The sequence below is a fragment of the Etheostoma spectabile genome, chromosome 14 (assembly GCF_008692095.1).
Source record: "Etheostoma spectabile isolate EspeVRDwgs_2016 chromosome 14, UIUC_Espe_1.0, whole genome shotgun sequence".
In the NCBI taxonomy this organism is placed as follows: domain Eukaryota; kingdom Metazoa; phylum Chordata; class Actinopteri; order Perciformes; family Percidae; genus Etheostoma; species Etheostoma spectabile.
The window spans coordinates 1,707,478-1,722,061 of record NC_045746.1 but is presented as its reverse complement, the minus strand read 5'-3'; the positions used below and the strand labels follow the sequence as shown (position 1 = coordinate 1,722,061).

At 38.7% G+C, this 14,584-nt stretch overlaps 1 protein-coding gene across 1 annotated transcript; it reads left to right on the top strand.

Moving 5' to 3' along the window:
• The first annotated feature begins 1,079 nt into the window (after window positions 1–1,079).
• Window positions 1,080–13,739, top strand: tmem64 (transmembrane protein 64). Its single transcript, XM_032535353.1, has 3 exons — window positions 1,080–1,790; window positions 9,320–9,475; window positions 10,752–13,739. The coding sequence occupies exons 1-3, from the start codon at window positions 1,080–1,082 to the stop codon at window positions 10,941–10,943; spliced, it is 1,059 nt and encodes a 352-aa protein (XP_032391244.1). The 3' UTR covers window positions 10,944–13,739.
• The last annotated feature ends 845 nt before the right edge of the window (window positions 13,740–14,584 follow it).

Below are 14,584 nucleotides of genomic sequence, written 5' to 3'. Positions count from 1 at the left end.
AAGTACCACATCATGGCATGGTAGCAGTTTGTGTGTTGTGGTAACATCATGGATGTGTATCATAAGAGGGTAAGACAAAAGTGACACACAACATACATAATTTGAAGTGAACCCCCACGAAAATCTCGCGATGACAAGGATGACAATCGGAGCGCTCTGACTGGATGAGAACATCCAACCTACTGGTCACGTGGGCTGGGGTCACTTGGCATTCTGGGACACAAACAGTGGTCTGTATGGGTCTGTATGAATAGCTTTGCGTCAACAGCAGCAGTTTCCACCGTGGAAGGAAGGAGACGACAGGATAATAACAGCCAGCCAGCAGAGAAAGAGCAAACCATTTTTTTTCTAATGCGACTTCTTCGTCTTGTTTGTCGCTGTGTTGTCCGGGAGAAGCGAATGAGGAGGCCAGCTACGGCGGTTTAGTTTCTGAAATGCAGCGGTGGACTTTATTCAAAAAGCGAGCTAGTTAGCTAACGACAGGAGTGAGTTAGCCTTGCAGTGATTTTTGCTAGTGCGTTAACGTTAGCTGGATGGCAACGCTGGTGGAGTCATAAAAGTTGATGTTCTTGCATCACTTCTACTCTGGTCATTTCAGTCCATAGAAGAGTTGATTGTTTTGTAACTGCACTCAGCTTTCCTACCCTGACAGCTCCCTTCACCCTACACTACACTGTCCTGGCTGAGGGGTAGCAACTCTGAATATGTCGAGTGTTTCAGACCGAGACCACAAAATTGGCGCTTTTAAATCATTGGACTGGCACGTTGCTCAGCTAGTTTACCCAAGATAAACCTCGTTTAATTGGACAATTCGTGTAATGGCCAAGGAGAGTGACGAATTTCATCTGTATGTCTCACTACAAAGTTGCTGTCAGAGTTGCATGGCAATGGGTTACCATTGCTAAAGCCATCTTTAAAGTACATAGACACGTGGCTCCGTTGAAGCTCAACAAATTAATATTGCTAGACATGGACTTGCGCTCGATGTAAAGACTGCCTCGGAACCCCAAACGTCATAGCTGTCTTCAAGTCGGACAGTTCATCTGATCCTGGTCCACAGAGCTTATCTGAGGGCCATCATGTCAATGTCAGGGTCCACGACTGTGCAGCTTTTCACCAAGCTTGTCAAGCATGCTGTGGGCAAGGCGCAGATTCAGTTGAATCGCTGGCTGCAGAGGACTGCCACAGATGAATGTGACAAAATTGACATCCTGATATGCAGCACCTTTGACGAGACAGGGGCTGGCATAGGGAGGTCAGATGGAGAACCTGAGGTTATCAGTGACGCAGGGGGAACGACCTTCAGCAACAGTGGAGAGTTCAGACACCCATGCTGTATCACAACCTTTTGCTTCAAGAGCGCCCTGCTGGCTTGCATCCTGACTGCTGTGTGCTTCTCCTCGGTTGCACTGGTGCGCCAATACCTCAAGGACCTCCTGCTCTGGGTTGAGAGCTTGGACAGCTTCGTTGGAGCCTTGCTGTTCATAGTTGGTTTAATTATTGTGTCGTTCCCGTGTGGATGGGGATATATTGTTCTTAATGTGGCAGCTGGCTACCTCTATGGCTTTGTGCTGGGCATGGGACTAGTTATGGTGGGGGTTTTAATAGGGACCTTTGTGGCACACCTGGTGTGCAAACGACTATTGACTGACTGGGTGCTTAACAAGGTTGGGAACAGTGAACAACTCAGTGCTGTCATACGAGTGGTGGAGGGAGGAAGTGGACTCAAAGTTGTGGCCTTAGCGAGACTCACCCCCATACCATTTGGGCTCCAAAATGCAGTTTTCTCGGTGAGTATGAAAACACTATGACTAGCGCTTCCTTTTCACTTTAGATGGACATTTGACATCATGTAGTGCCCACTGTAAACGCATATGGTTTTAAGCAGAAATGTCACAGTAATGAACCAGTCAGGCGAAGAGCTCATTAACCTATTTGAGGATGGTTCAACAAATCACTTGCAGTCATGAGAATCAAATGTGTGACCTTTTCAATTTAAAAAAAATAAATAAAAAATTCTTATTGCTAAGCCAACCTAACACACAGGGGAAATCATAACAACCTGAAAAGCCTTAAAGAAGAGACTGGGAGTAACATGTAGGCTAGATGTTTATCTTTTTAGTTGCGATGAGTTTCAGACTTTGAACAGAGTAGGCAACCAGTTACTTCACTATTCAAGGCAGACCACAAAATCTAATAGCAGGAAAGAAAATATAAGGCCAGTCTCCAGAGAAAGAAATCTCATTCCACTTGGCGCTCCTATGAAATGGATTCTATTGTTGCCTAAGGACATCATACATTTTCATCAGTTCGAACTATCAGTATCACATGTTCAAGTCCTAGTTAAGGTTTTTAATATTTGGAGTAATATACAATACCAAGTGATTTAGTAAAGACTAAATCATGGACATTTTTTGTGAGGTAAACCTAAAGTCATTGGTCAATGCAACAAACATAAGGCTTAGCAGTATTAGTATATTGCTTTCACCTTCTCTCCTACACTTAACCTGAGATCGTTGACCTTCATACATGGCATGAATAATTTATCCTCGCCGATTACCCTTCTCAGTCAACCCATCTATACCTCGAAACGGTAGTATGAGCCTCAATGGATGTGTTCCTGTGTATTGCAGGAAATCAGCTGGAAGGTCACGTAACATGAAAAATGTTATGTCAGTTGTAATTGAAAGATTAATGGAGAATACCCTCCTGAGCATGAACTTGATGTTATGTAGCCAATCAAACTGAGATCTCCAGAGTATTCCAAGCCATTCTGCTACAAAAGAGCTCTAATCAATGTCTCCAATTTCACCAGATTATACAATATCTCACATGGAGCTGGAAGTACTTTACTAATACCACAATTTCAGATTGATTCCATTACATAATTGTCTTACATTAGTCTCTTAAAAAATCACAGTGAATAAAACAAACAATATCACAAGGTTGTTTACACTAAATTTTGAAATGATAAGGCTGAAAAAATGGACAAAACATAGATTAAGTAGGTGGAACTTCAATGTACTGGAGTACCACCAACAGCAACACAGTATCCGGTTTGCACAAAAGGAAACTGTCTTAAGTGGTTGCATGCCTATATCCTCAAGCAAGTAACTGCAGTGTTACAGTTTGTTAATGTGCATGGCATAACTATACACAAACATGAACGTATATATCTATATAAATTGGATTTCAGAGTCAGTGTGCAGGCATTTTTCATCAAGCATGATTCTCTTATTTGAAATATGAGATTGGTCTAATTGACTCTCATACAATGCATTACTTTAAAATAACTAGTAGCATACACATGTCCAAGGATGATGTTGGCAAAAAGGACAAAGTTCAGTTCATTCTAGTTAAATTGGAATTTGACCTACTTAAACAACATCTCATTTCAAAAGTAGAATGCACATTTTAAAGTGATTAACACCACAGAAAGCAGCTGGATTATATCCAGTCAAGTCATCATCATATGCCATATTTCATAGATACTTTTTGTCAATAGTGACATTTCTATTCCCCTTAACTTTAGCCGTTTTGAATATCGCACCGTGTTTATAGAAAAATATATGAGAAGAGAATGAATATAGTGTTGAAGGCAGAAACCAACAGCAGCATAAACATCCAGAAGTGGATGTGAAGCGGGCGCTTAGAAGGCGTTCATAGCTTAAAGCATGAAGGCGTTGATGCACAGGCCGGAAGCAAGAAAAGGGAAAAATAAGATGATGTAAGTAAGACTCACAAGTACAGTAATTGCATGTTGCAAAACCAGTAGGTTTTCTGGGGTGACGGATTTACTGAGACATTTCTCTGGGAAATGGGTGTTTGGTGTTTGCTTTTGATAGCTCTGTGCACTCACAACAACCCTACAATAAACATTTAACTGTTTGCGACTCATTCAAAATATTCTCAATTTTGTCAGAGCTGTATTGACCCACTTCTGGTAAATGTTGAGGTTTACATTTGATTGAATTATATTGGAAGCTGTTTTTAATAATTTGTCACCCTCTATTTACTTACATGGGGTACAAAATCTGACTAACAACAAAATAATCTAACCCAAAACAATTATCCTCTTCCCTACAGCCTCCGAAATTGAGTTGAGTTGACACCCTTTTATTAACAGTGTAAACAAATTAGAAATAAAATGTTTCACACGTGTAGTATTTATTACAGGGAAATTGATTGTGTGTCATTGCACACAATCCGATCTAGATCAGGATTCCTGTTAAGAGTTATGATACCTTACTCTAATGTCATATGGATGACGCTTTATGTTCTGATCCTTGCATGTTACATTTACTTTGCACTAAAGATCTTAATAAATTTCGAAAATAATCGCACATTGAAATTTGCACAGAAGTTTTTACCATTTGGTTATTTCATATAGACTATTTATTTAATTATTGAATTACCAGAAAACTTTATATATATATATATATATATGTGTGTGTATATATGTATATGTGTGTGTTTGTGTGTGTGTGTGTATATTTGTGATGTATATTGTTATTGAGATATGAAATGACCTATATATTGGGGTAGATTGGCCATATTACCCATGCCTACTGGAAATACTGCTGTGATTTATATTCGGGCTTAATTTTAAAGCTCCATGCTAAAACATAAGGCAATTTGTCAGGCTAAAAATTAGGATTATTCTGTATTTTAATGGTCACCTTTTAAAAAGACCTCTTTGAACAGGACATACAAATCTACCAGATGGGTTTTCTTTGCCTGACTAACTTAAACAGTTTCTCTTTGTTACCTGTTCATACAATGGGCTCCATGGTTGGGGCATAGCTCTGTTTCCACAAGTGGCAATGTTTCACTTGTGCAAGGATCATGCATAACGGTTGTTACGACATTTAACTAGCTGTTCCATTCTGCAGAGGTGAAAAGGAGATGTCAAAGTCTAAAAGGACGGCTGTTTACTCTGTGTTGCCCAACTGCTGCCACTGTCACTGGCATTATTGGTGATTCACAATCAGTTTGCCTGGGTCAGATTGCCCTGGTACTGTTTTTGCTTCTGCTTGCTCCTGGTCATTATCTACGGAAGGAAGGAAAGCAAATAAACATTTTTATGAAAAGGAAGGCTGTTACTAAATAGGTCATATTTGGTTGTATGCCAGTTTGAGTTTGTGATATTTCCCTTGGTTAGTTTCAACTCATGACAGCTGTTTGTCTTTGAAAATGCAGCTTATCTGTGTGACTCATTCATGAGTTTTTGACATAGCTCCCTTTGACATATTTTTAGGTTTACAGATTTATAGACCGATAGATTGTTTCTTTTTTACTAATGCACTTCCATTTTTGCAAAGATTTGGCCTCATTTGGCCAGAAACGCTAACATGATAATGTAGCTCCTCTGTTACAGCTAGATGTGTAGATAAGCAAATAAATATTGTTGTAACACAGCTGGTTTTTCGGCATCTCTATGGAAATTAAATAGAAAAATACATAATAGACATTTTTATATTGTTTTGGTGAAATTAATTGCCCAGCCCTATTAAGCATCATTCAAGGTCAGTGGGACTGGAGAAAATCAGGCTCCTCTCACACCTCAGTGTGACTGAAGATCAGAGGGGAGCATTCAGTAGAGAAGATAAACCATTCCTACCAGATGCATGCTAATAAGCTGAAATTTCCAATTTGCCTGCCATTTCTACTCTAATTTCACGTCTCAGCCTGGAAGGGTTTCAAACCCAGCTTAAGTCTCTTAACTATACACATCTTGATATTCATTTTACCCAGTTGTTTGTTATTAAGCCTAGCTGATATTGTATCTTTATTATCTTATTCTCCACAATAGCCTGTGCTGGTTCACGGTGGAGTTATGTGTTGTCTGCTCTGCCCTTGGTAAGCTTTCTGTGGATGAGGCTACATTTCACCGTCCCCCCTGCTTCTTTCTGCTTAAGTTGATGGTGCTACATTATAGCGGGTAACCTAAAACGACACAAAGACTGCATTAGTTAGCAAAACAATGGGACAGCTCAGGAAAAATGTTTGTGAATCCTTTCGTGGACAAAGTATCCGTATTCAGCTCCCCATGTGTATTTAATTACATGTTATCACTGCTCGCTGGCCTGCCTCCATCCCTTTGCTGTCATAATGAGCTGATTAAGCAATTGCCGCATTCCTTTTGTGATTTATATGCAGGGTATAAAATTAGCAACGTCTACCAGCCAAATGCTGGTTAAATATGAAAGTGGTTGGTGGATCTTATCATTGTTCAATTCACGCTGCCTTTTAATTGTGATGGTGCACGCGTTTAACTCGGAGTCAACCTACTTGGAGTTGATTGAACCAGCTCAAATCAGCTGTTCTGGAACCGAAAACTCAGTTTCCCATCCCAGGGTAAATCAACTCAGAGTTCAGGGTTAGACTCAGTTTGTTAAACCTCCTTCCTGAAAGAAACCCCAGGTCAAGCCTTGAATGGGGCGTTTCTTCACTTTTCCTCAGGCTTTCAGAAGCAAGCAGGAGAGTCAGTAGAATTTATCTGTGCAATTTATAAAAAAAAAAAAAAACTACTATCCCTTCCTTGGTCGTATATTATTCTGCTGCATACGCTAGATGCCTGGGTGGGAGACTTCAGAGGACATGTGCCTCTTGACTCAGGGATGATGGCTGAGAGAAAGAGAATGCATTCCTTTTATACATCTGCAACTTTCACAGGCTCACATGTCATGTCTCAAAGAGGACGTTTTGATGGTGTTGACACATGGTTTATAAACCGCAGTGCTTTTAAGGAAACATACTAAAGATAAACAACTTGATAACATTAGCTTGATTAACCAGGTTTTGAAAACATCAGTGCCCTCTAAAGTGTAACCCAGGCTTTAATCAGTGTGTAGTGTGATAACAGGGGAGGGGTTGTATCTCACTATGAGGAGACACTTGGGATGGATCTAACAGAAATGTTTTCCAGCCCCAATAGCATTTTGGCTGAGGCAGTGTCTTACAGAAACTCACCACTGCCCTTGACACGCCGCTATCAGCCACTGTGCACACAGTGCACACAGTGCCATGGTCACATCTTTGCGCATTGGCTTATGTCATCACTTAATCAAGGGATCAAGGGTGACGGCAACGCAGACAATTCTTTGAACAGTATTTAGTTGGTCGTACTGAGATATGAAAAGAGACATTGAGCTGGACGTGTGACATGCCGTAGTTCAAGGTAAATACACAAGATTGTACGTTACCAGTATTTTGCCAATTGTCTTTTTTTGGCTCCAAATGAAAACATTTGCAACAACTTTTCTCAAAAAATTGCATTAAAGCTGTGATATTGTTCTTTAAACAATATTTTATTAAAGAAAACAAGCAATTCCATTGTATCATTTTTATTTTTAGTTGGTATCCCACCCCTACATTTCAACATACATATAAAAGTACAAAATAAAATAAATAAATAAATAATTATTACTGTTAAAAAAGGGACACTTACACACACACACGCACATACCCGCATAGCTACACAACATAGTACAGTGAAGAAGAGCTAAGTAGATACATGAATAAATAAAATACTAAATAGCATTAGGGTTTCCAGCCTGCATTATAGCTTGCATACATTTTGAGTTATAAGATGCTGTGTTCCATTTGGGACACAAGGAAATATGGGAAGCTAGTTTAATGAACTTATTCTATCAAGTCCTGCACCACTGTTTACATTTTATTCATTAATGGCATTGTTAACTTCAGTTGGTAAAAACTTTTCCTAAAAAACTTCAGCAAGGTGAAATATTACCGAAGAAGCCAGTCAAGTGAGAGTTTAGTTTTTGGTGTTCCTGCATATTTACTAACCAGCTTTCGGGTCGCCGGTGAAAGCCCCTCTGTAGTCTTTTATGACGGGAACTTGCGTCTGGCTAGCCCCCTGTACGACAGGGGAATCCACACAACGCGGTGCGCACAGCAAGAGGTAAGGGGCTAATGATTGAAACTGGTAAGCTTTTTAATACTTCCTAATTGGCGACAGGTCACATGACCACGTGATACAACTACATGCCCAAACCAGCTGGTTTCCAACAATTGGAATTTCGGAATTTCTGTGTTCCCAGTCGGAAACTATACACGTCTACGGTAAACGTCATGGTCGGAAAGACATAACGTTACTTGCTCTATAAAAGACATTGACATAGACAAAAACTAAGGACATTTGCTCGATAATTTTAACCAAAGCAAACATAGCTTTTTTTGGCACCTATAGCACATTGCGCATCACCATTAAGCCTGTAGACATAGAGGCCTCAATGAAGAGAAAGGAGAGCATTGCAGTGCTTTAAAACCTACTTTTACAGTCTGTTTCAAACTCACAGTAGTAAAGTAGAAGAAAGTAGTAGTGTTTGAAAGTAGTAGTGTTTGTGATACATTCGACTCGTAAAATTGAATAAGAACCAAAGTTTTAAAAGAATAAAAATCGAATTAATTTAAAAATTTAATCATGAACATGATTTTATAACGATTAATCGTGCAGGCCTACTACACATATTACATTCCTAAATGTTTAAACAAATGTTAACACCCATAGTACTACATGTTTTTTGTGTTGAAGAGCAATTTTGTAAAAAAAAAAGGCGCCTTCCAGCTTTCTAAAGCTCAAAATGTGCTGTGTTTGCTGGACTTACAGCTGCTAAGAGGATGATTGCAACCCGTTAGAAGCCATCTCATGACTTATCGGTTCGTTCATGGATCCTTTCTTTTTTGGGTGTCACGTACATGGAACTTTCAACGGCTTGTGTGGGTGGAGCCCCGGGAAAGACTTTGGACACTTGGCACAGCATTGCTGAGGCCTTGAAGGCAATGCTGTAGCCTTTTCCTTTTTTTTGTGTGTGTGTGTGTGTGTGCATTGTTTTGTCTCCCTTCATCCTGTTTTTCCTCTCTGTGACTTTGTGGCCCTGATCATATGCCCCAGTGTGTTGTTTGTAACTGTTGATGAATGTTATGGGTACATTTTTGTTCTGAATATAAAAATAAAAATTTGATTACAAAAAAAGGCAATAATATCAACCAAATAGTTTCATGTTCAGATATTCATGTTCCATCTTAAACTTCAAATCTCTTGACTCTTTTAACTTTTGTCTCTTCTCTAATGTTATGAATCACTATTGAAATCTACAAAATAGTGACCTAGTAAGTTAACTTTAGTTTTAGCTCTTGCTCAAATGATATTGAACTTCAACCCTAGTCTTATATATGAATCCACAATGGATATTTTTCGACTGATTTTCTACTTTTCTATACTATAGCTTAGTATAGATTTTTCCAGTCTGCTTAAGTCCTTTTATTTAATTTTGTAATGTTTCTCAATTTTTAGATCACAGACGTGTCCTTGCCAAACTACCTGGTGGCCTCCTCTGTGGGTCTGTTGCCCACTCAGCTTCTCAACTCCTACCTGGGCACCACGCTTCGCACCATGGAGGACGTCATCGCGGAGCAGAGCATCAGCGGCTACTTTGTGTTCTGCCTACAGGTGAGCTGATGGTGATAATACCTTAAACTTGATGATAATCATTTCTAAATGTCCTAAAATAACCCTGGATTTGTTTTTTTAAAGTCTGTGTTTAGTAGTGTGTCTTGGTTTGAATTACTGTAAGTGAAATGTTTTGTTGGTGGATCAGTGCATTTTTTCCCTCTTATATTCTAAATACATATTGCCTACCAAACATTATCCTAGTGCACAAGCATTGACATCTGCTTCTCTCTAAAGTCTTTAGTTACATAAACATCTGGAGTAGGAACGGTAAGCCTTTTGTATACATGCAAACTTACACCCACACTTCTGTTAAGCTCAGAAAGGTAATTTAAGGCTGTCACAACATCTCCACCATATCTCCAACACCTGTTCAGCTTCATTTAATCCTCATGAGGATAACACTTCATATGTTCACAGGGGTCAGGGGGAAGTTTAAGATTAAGTGGGTATCAGTGTATCATGCAGAACTGAAGGCTGTTGCTCAAAATTAACATCTGGCCTTAATCAGACCGAAAGCTTTTTGTTTTTTTTAAACACTGGTGAGAGTCTCCATCTGGAAGAGCTCCATAATCTCTTATTGTTTTATCAACCAGGATACACATCATACATACAAATGTTTTTTTTAATGACAAATATATAGAAACAATCAAATATGAAGAATCGTGTCCGGGCTAGCTGTTTTCCTGTTTTCCCTCTGTACATATATTGTATAAAATTGAGTTGCATGTTAAACTGGATGAAAATGGATAGATATATTATTTATACATCAAGTTTTAATGTTAAACACACATGTGGACGGTACAGTGAAACCTTAAGCTCAACTCTATGGCTACCATATTGGCTACTTCACCCATAATAAGCTTATCTTCAATGTGTAAATTAAATGTTTTTTTTCACAAATAATCCCAATCATCTTTACTTTTAAATAATGTATATTTTCAGAAATATTTGATTATTTTGATAAAAATGTAACTTTCTAAAACTTTTTAGACATAATTTGGTTGTTACCCCTGCACTTACTCCCCTAGTTGACCCTTTTTGAATATCACTGCTATAAACTATGGCTTTTTGGGGGTTGTAGTGTGTGGTTGTAATGGACTGCAATAGATTGTGTATACAGGTATGTCAAATGTATATCCTCCCCTCCTCGTACTTTTATTAGGAGAGTAACATATTAAGCACACCTCATTATATAATAGACTTCAGTTCACCAACTCAATACCAATGGTTTTGTCAAACACAATATTGTGACTTCTTCCTCTTTCCTCTGAAGATCGTCATCAGCATCGGCCTGATGTTCTACGTCGTGCACCGGGCACAGGTAGAGCTCAACGCAGCCATCGCTGCCTGCCAGATGGAGCTGAAGTCGTCGCACCTGAACGGCTCCTCCACCAATCACAGCGGGTTCACCTACTGCAGCAAGAGGGCTTCAGCCAGCGGTGGAAACTGCATTAATGTGGTGTGACCGTGAATCCACACATGAGGCAGTAGCTCGTATGACTTGGTCACCTAACTGTAAGACTGCAGAACTCAAGGGAACCCGCTAAGTTTAGACTGTCTGAAACATTTAGGTGGTTTATAATTTTCTACATCATGTTCTGACCACCCTTGTGAAAAAACCCTAGAAGCCTATGTCTTTACGATATTCTAGAAGTGTGGGACCATGCACCTTTTGATGAAAAGGTGCTGATGGAAATGGTTTTGCGGTACATCATCTTGGGCTTTTTTTTTGTATAAAGGTACTTAACCTATTCTTAACTTAGTTTACTCTGTTACAGGATATGTCAATGAAATGATGTTCAGAGATATCAGAGATGAGTGAGTGAGTGAGTGAGTGAGTGAGCAAGCGAGTGAATAAAAACAATAGCTAGGTAGTAACTGCCTGCTAACACTATGATTGTGCAATCTGGAGCTTTCTAGAGAACCAAGGAATTGTTTTTCATTTCAGTGTCAAAAGAATGCCAACCTATGCACCTTTCTTTTATACTACATCTGTTTTTGTTTTATTTTAGGAGATTTATAATCAGTCTACATCCAGTGCTAATTCACAGTAACAATAATTAGGGCCTTATTAATATGTTTGCAAGATTTGGCATTTTAGTCCAGTTCACTTTTGTGAAGTGTCTTATTTTTGGACTTTGGAGAGAGGGGGGAAGCTCTCACCAACCATTACTGTGTGATTTCTGCTGGCTTACGACCACATCCGCTGAATTGGCCTTGTCTGCCCGGAGATCATTTTGGCGCTTCTGCAGTTTAAATAAGAGCAGCTGGGGGGAAGAGCAGATTTCACAGAAGGAAACTCAGGAAAGTTGAAGTGCAGCTTGATCAGCTCCTCCGTAGCACAGTCACATGTTCTGCTAAAGATTCCCACACTGAGCTGAAACAGATGTCAAGCTTCCCTGTAAATATTTAGAATTCATTTTAATTTTACATTTCTTTTTCTTTTTCATTTTCATTTGGCTGTGAGATTATGCATTTGGATAATTACATAGTTTTTGCTTAAGATGGTAGTTATGACAACGCTGTGCAATACATCAAAGAACGATGACAAAATGGCATGAATGTCGTATTTCAGTGCTGAAACCAAACTAATCACAGAAACTCTCACGCATCAAAATAATACAAACCTGAGTCTGTGTTTAAAGTTTTACTTACATTATAGATGAGTAAGCTAGATGAGATAAAGAGGCTGTTATTTTTTTATGTGCCATTCTTTGATAGAGCTTATCAAACGCCATAACACTGGCCCCACCTCAGTTGAGGCTACATGTGACTTATGAGTGACTTTATTTTATAACTTATAGTTGCTGGTAACTAGAAATGATCTGTAAACAAAGTTTTCATGCTGTAGGTTCTGCACAGTCCACTACAAACAGACAAACATTATTTTATACAGATAAGTTGAACTTGGAAGGTGTGTGGTTGGTGGAAAGTTAAAACTTATGTGTCTCAGAAGCCGACAATCAAACACAACATGGACACTACAAGTGAATGTGATAATATTTTTTATTTTTACATGAATTATTTTGATGCTGCTCCTCAGACAATGTCTGGTTAAGGAATAATAAGGGCTCCTATATGAAATATCCATCTTTGTGTCCCTGTATTTGTAATGCTGGCACAACATTTTGTTTTTTGTTCACATTTTTGAACTAATGTTTTTCTTTTTCTTTCTTAAAAGCCAGATTTAGTGTTTGCTCTACACATTTGATCCTGTCAGCCCTCTTAAAAGCATAATGTTGGTTGAAAGTGTCTCTTCCTGACTGAATTTAGCAATAATGTTTGAAAGTCAACAGCAAAAAAATATGATACAAGTCCGACCACTAAGATCTGCTGCCATGTGTTGGGAATAGCTGTTCACTTCCGATGTGAAAGATCAGCTAGGAACCATTTATTTTTCTTTCACAAGTGAACAAAACTGCATTTTGAGTTGTTAGTCAATGTTCCACTGTAAGGTTGAGTATTAATATCCCTAGGTTTGTGTTTCAGTGTTCAACCTGCCGGATACCTCCCACTGCCTCTGACCGACATTTTTACGCTGCCAATGATTTGGAACAGACACACAAACATCTGTGATCAGAACAGCTTGTTCAAATTTGTCGCACCTTCTTTGGAAGGTCCCTAAAACCTACTGATTGCTTATTGATGTTTAGCGATCAACCTTTCGCTCCTGTCACATAACAATTTTCTGAATTGAACTTGCACATTTTCCATTTTTTTCCCATTAATTTAAAGTTTACATAGAGAGAGAGATGAGTGCATTTTATGGCTGAAAGATTTATAAAATCTACTCCCAACTCTCACTCTTTGTTTAAAGCTATTGTGCGTAGGTTCTGTCGCCCCCATGAGGAATTCTAAGTAACGACAACAAAACTGTCCGGATGATACTAACCATCCTTGATCGTGTACCACCCCCACCCCTCCTCCATGCACCTGTTTATAACCAAGGAGGATTAAAAAAACATCATGGACTCTTCAGAAGAGGTCATTATCTTCACTCAAGTTTCTCGGCGCGAAAGTTGCCCGACAACAAGCTGATGGTCTTAATTAGCTTTGTATTAACTAATTTGTCAACGGCTTGAATAAATCGGACGTTTGTTATTATAAAAAAAACTTACCCACTAAAGCTTTAAAGCTGTGGAAATTTGTTTTTCTCTGCATACGCAAGATTTCCACCTCACAGCAGTGACATGTTTTTAGGAAGTGTCCCTACCCTCCAAACAAAGTGTGATTCGATGAAGCTGTTCTGCTCAGAAGTGGACTTTATACCATGATTAATGCAAAAAATCTAATACATGAAACTTAATCAGCAACCGTGAATACACATCTTAGTCTCTCAACTGGGATTTTGAAAACTTGAGATTGTGGGAAAATGAGCAGTTTTACAGTAAAGTCTTTGGTTCCTCCTAGGTGGGTTCTACTTAACTTAGATATAGTTATGCAACAACTGATTCCTACGGGAAGTGTATTTCATAGACACCCACACAAGACCTGAATCTGGGATGTAACTGCACACACAACTGGACTGTTAAAAGAAGTACAGTGTTATATCATTAAATCAAAGGGTCACGGTAAGGGTCTCGTTTGGTGCTATGAAATGCAATACTTCCCATCTGCATCAAGTGCATTACATATATACTGTATTTTGTAATACAGAGAATTTTACAGTGTATTAATATAGATATTTATCGCTGTACGATGCTTGTTCAATGTTATTTATGAAAGAGAAAATAAAACCTGTCAGACTTTGTTATATAAAACTTTCTACATATATTTTAAAAACTGACCATTCATGAAAACTTATGGATTTATAATCAGAATATCTTTTAATTCAAGTTACTCCTCCGATAAGTAAAACATGATATCAATCAATGTTAAAGGACAACTCTCATGCATGTATGCTGAATATAAGGCTACAGATAACATTGATGGCAATATTTACATGAGAACCTTATAACCTTACCAAATTACATGCCAGAAAGCATGTAAGCGTAATGCTTTCATGTTTTGGATATTGTCCACTCCTCTTATTGTTTAATAATATACAGCTCAGGATGCCTTATGTAATACTGAGTCAATTCCTGTACTTTTACTTGTCATTATTTA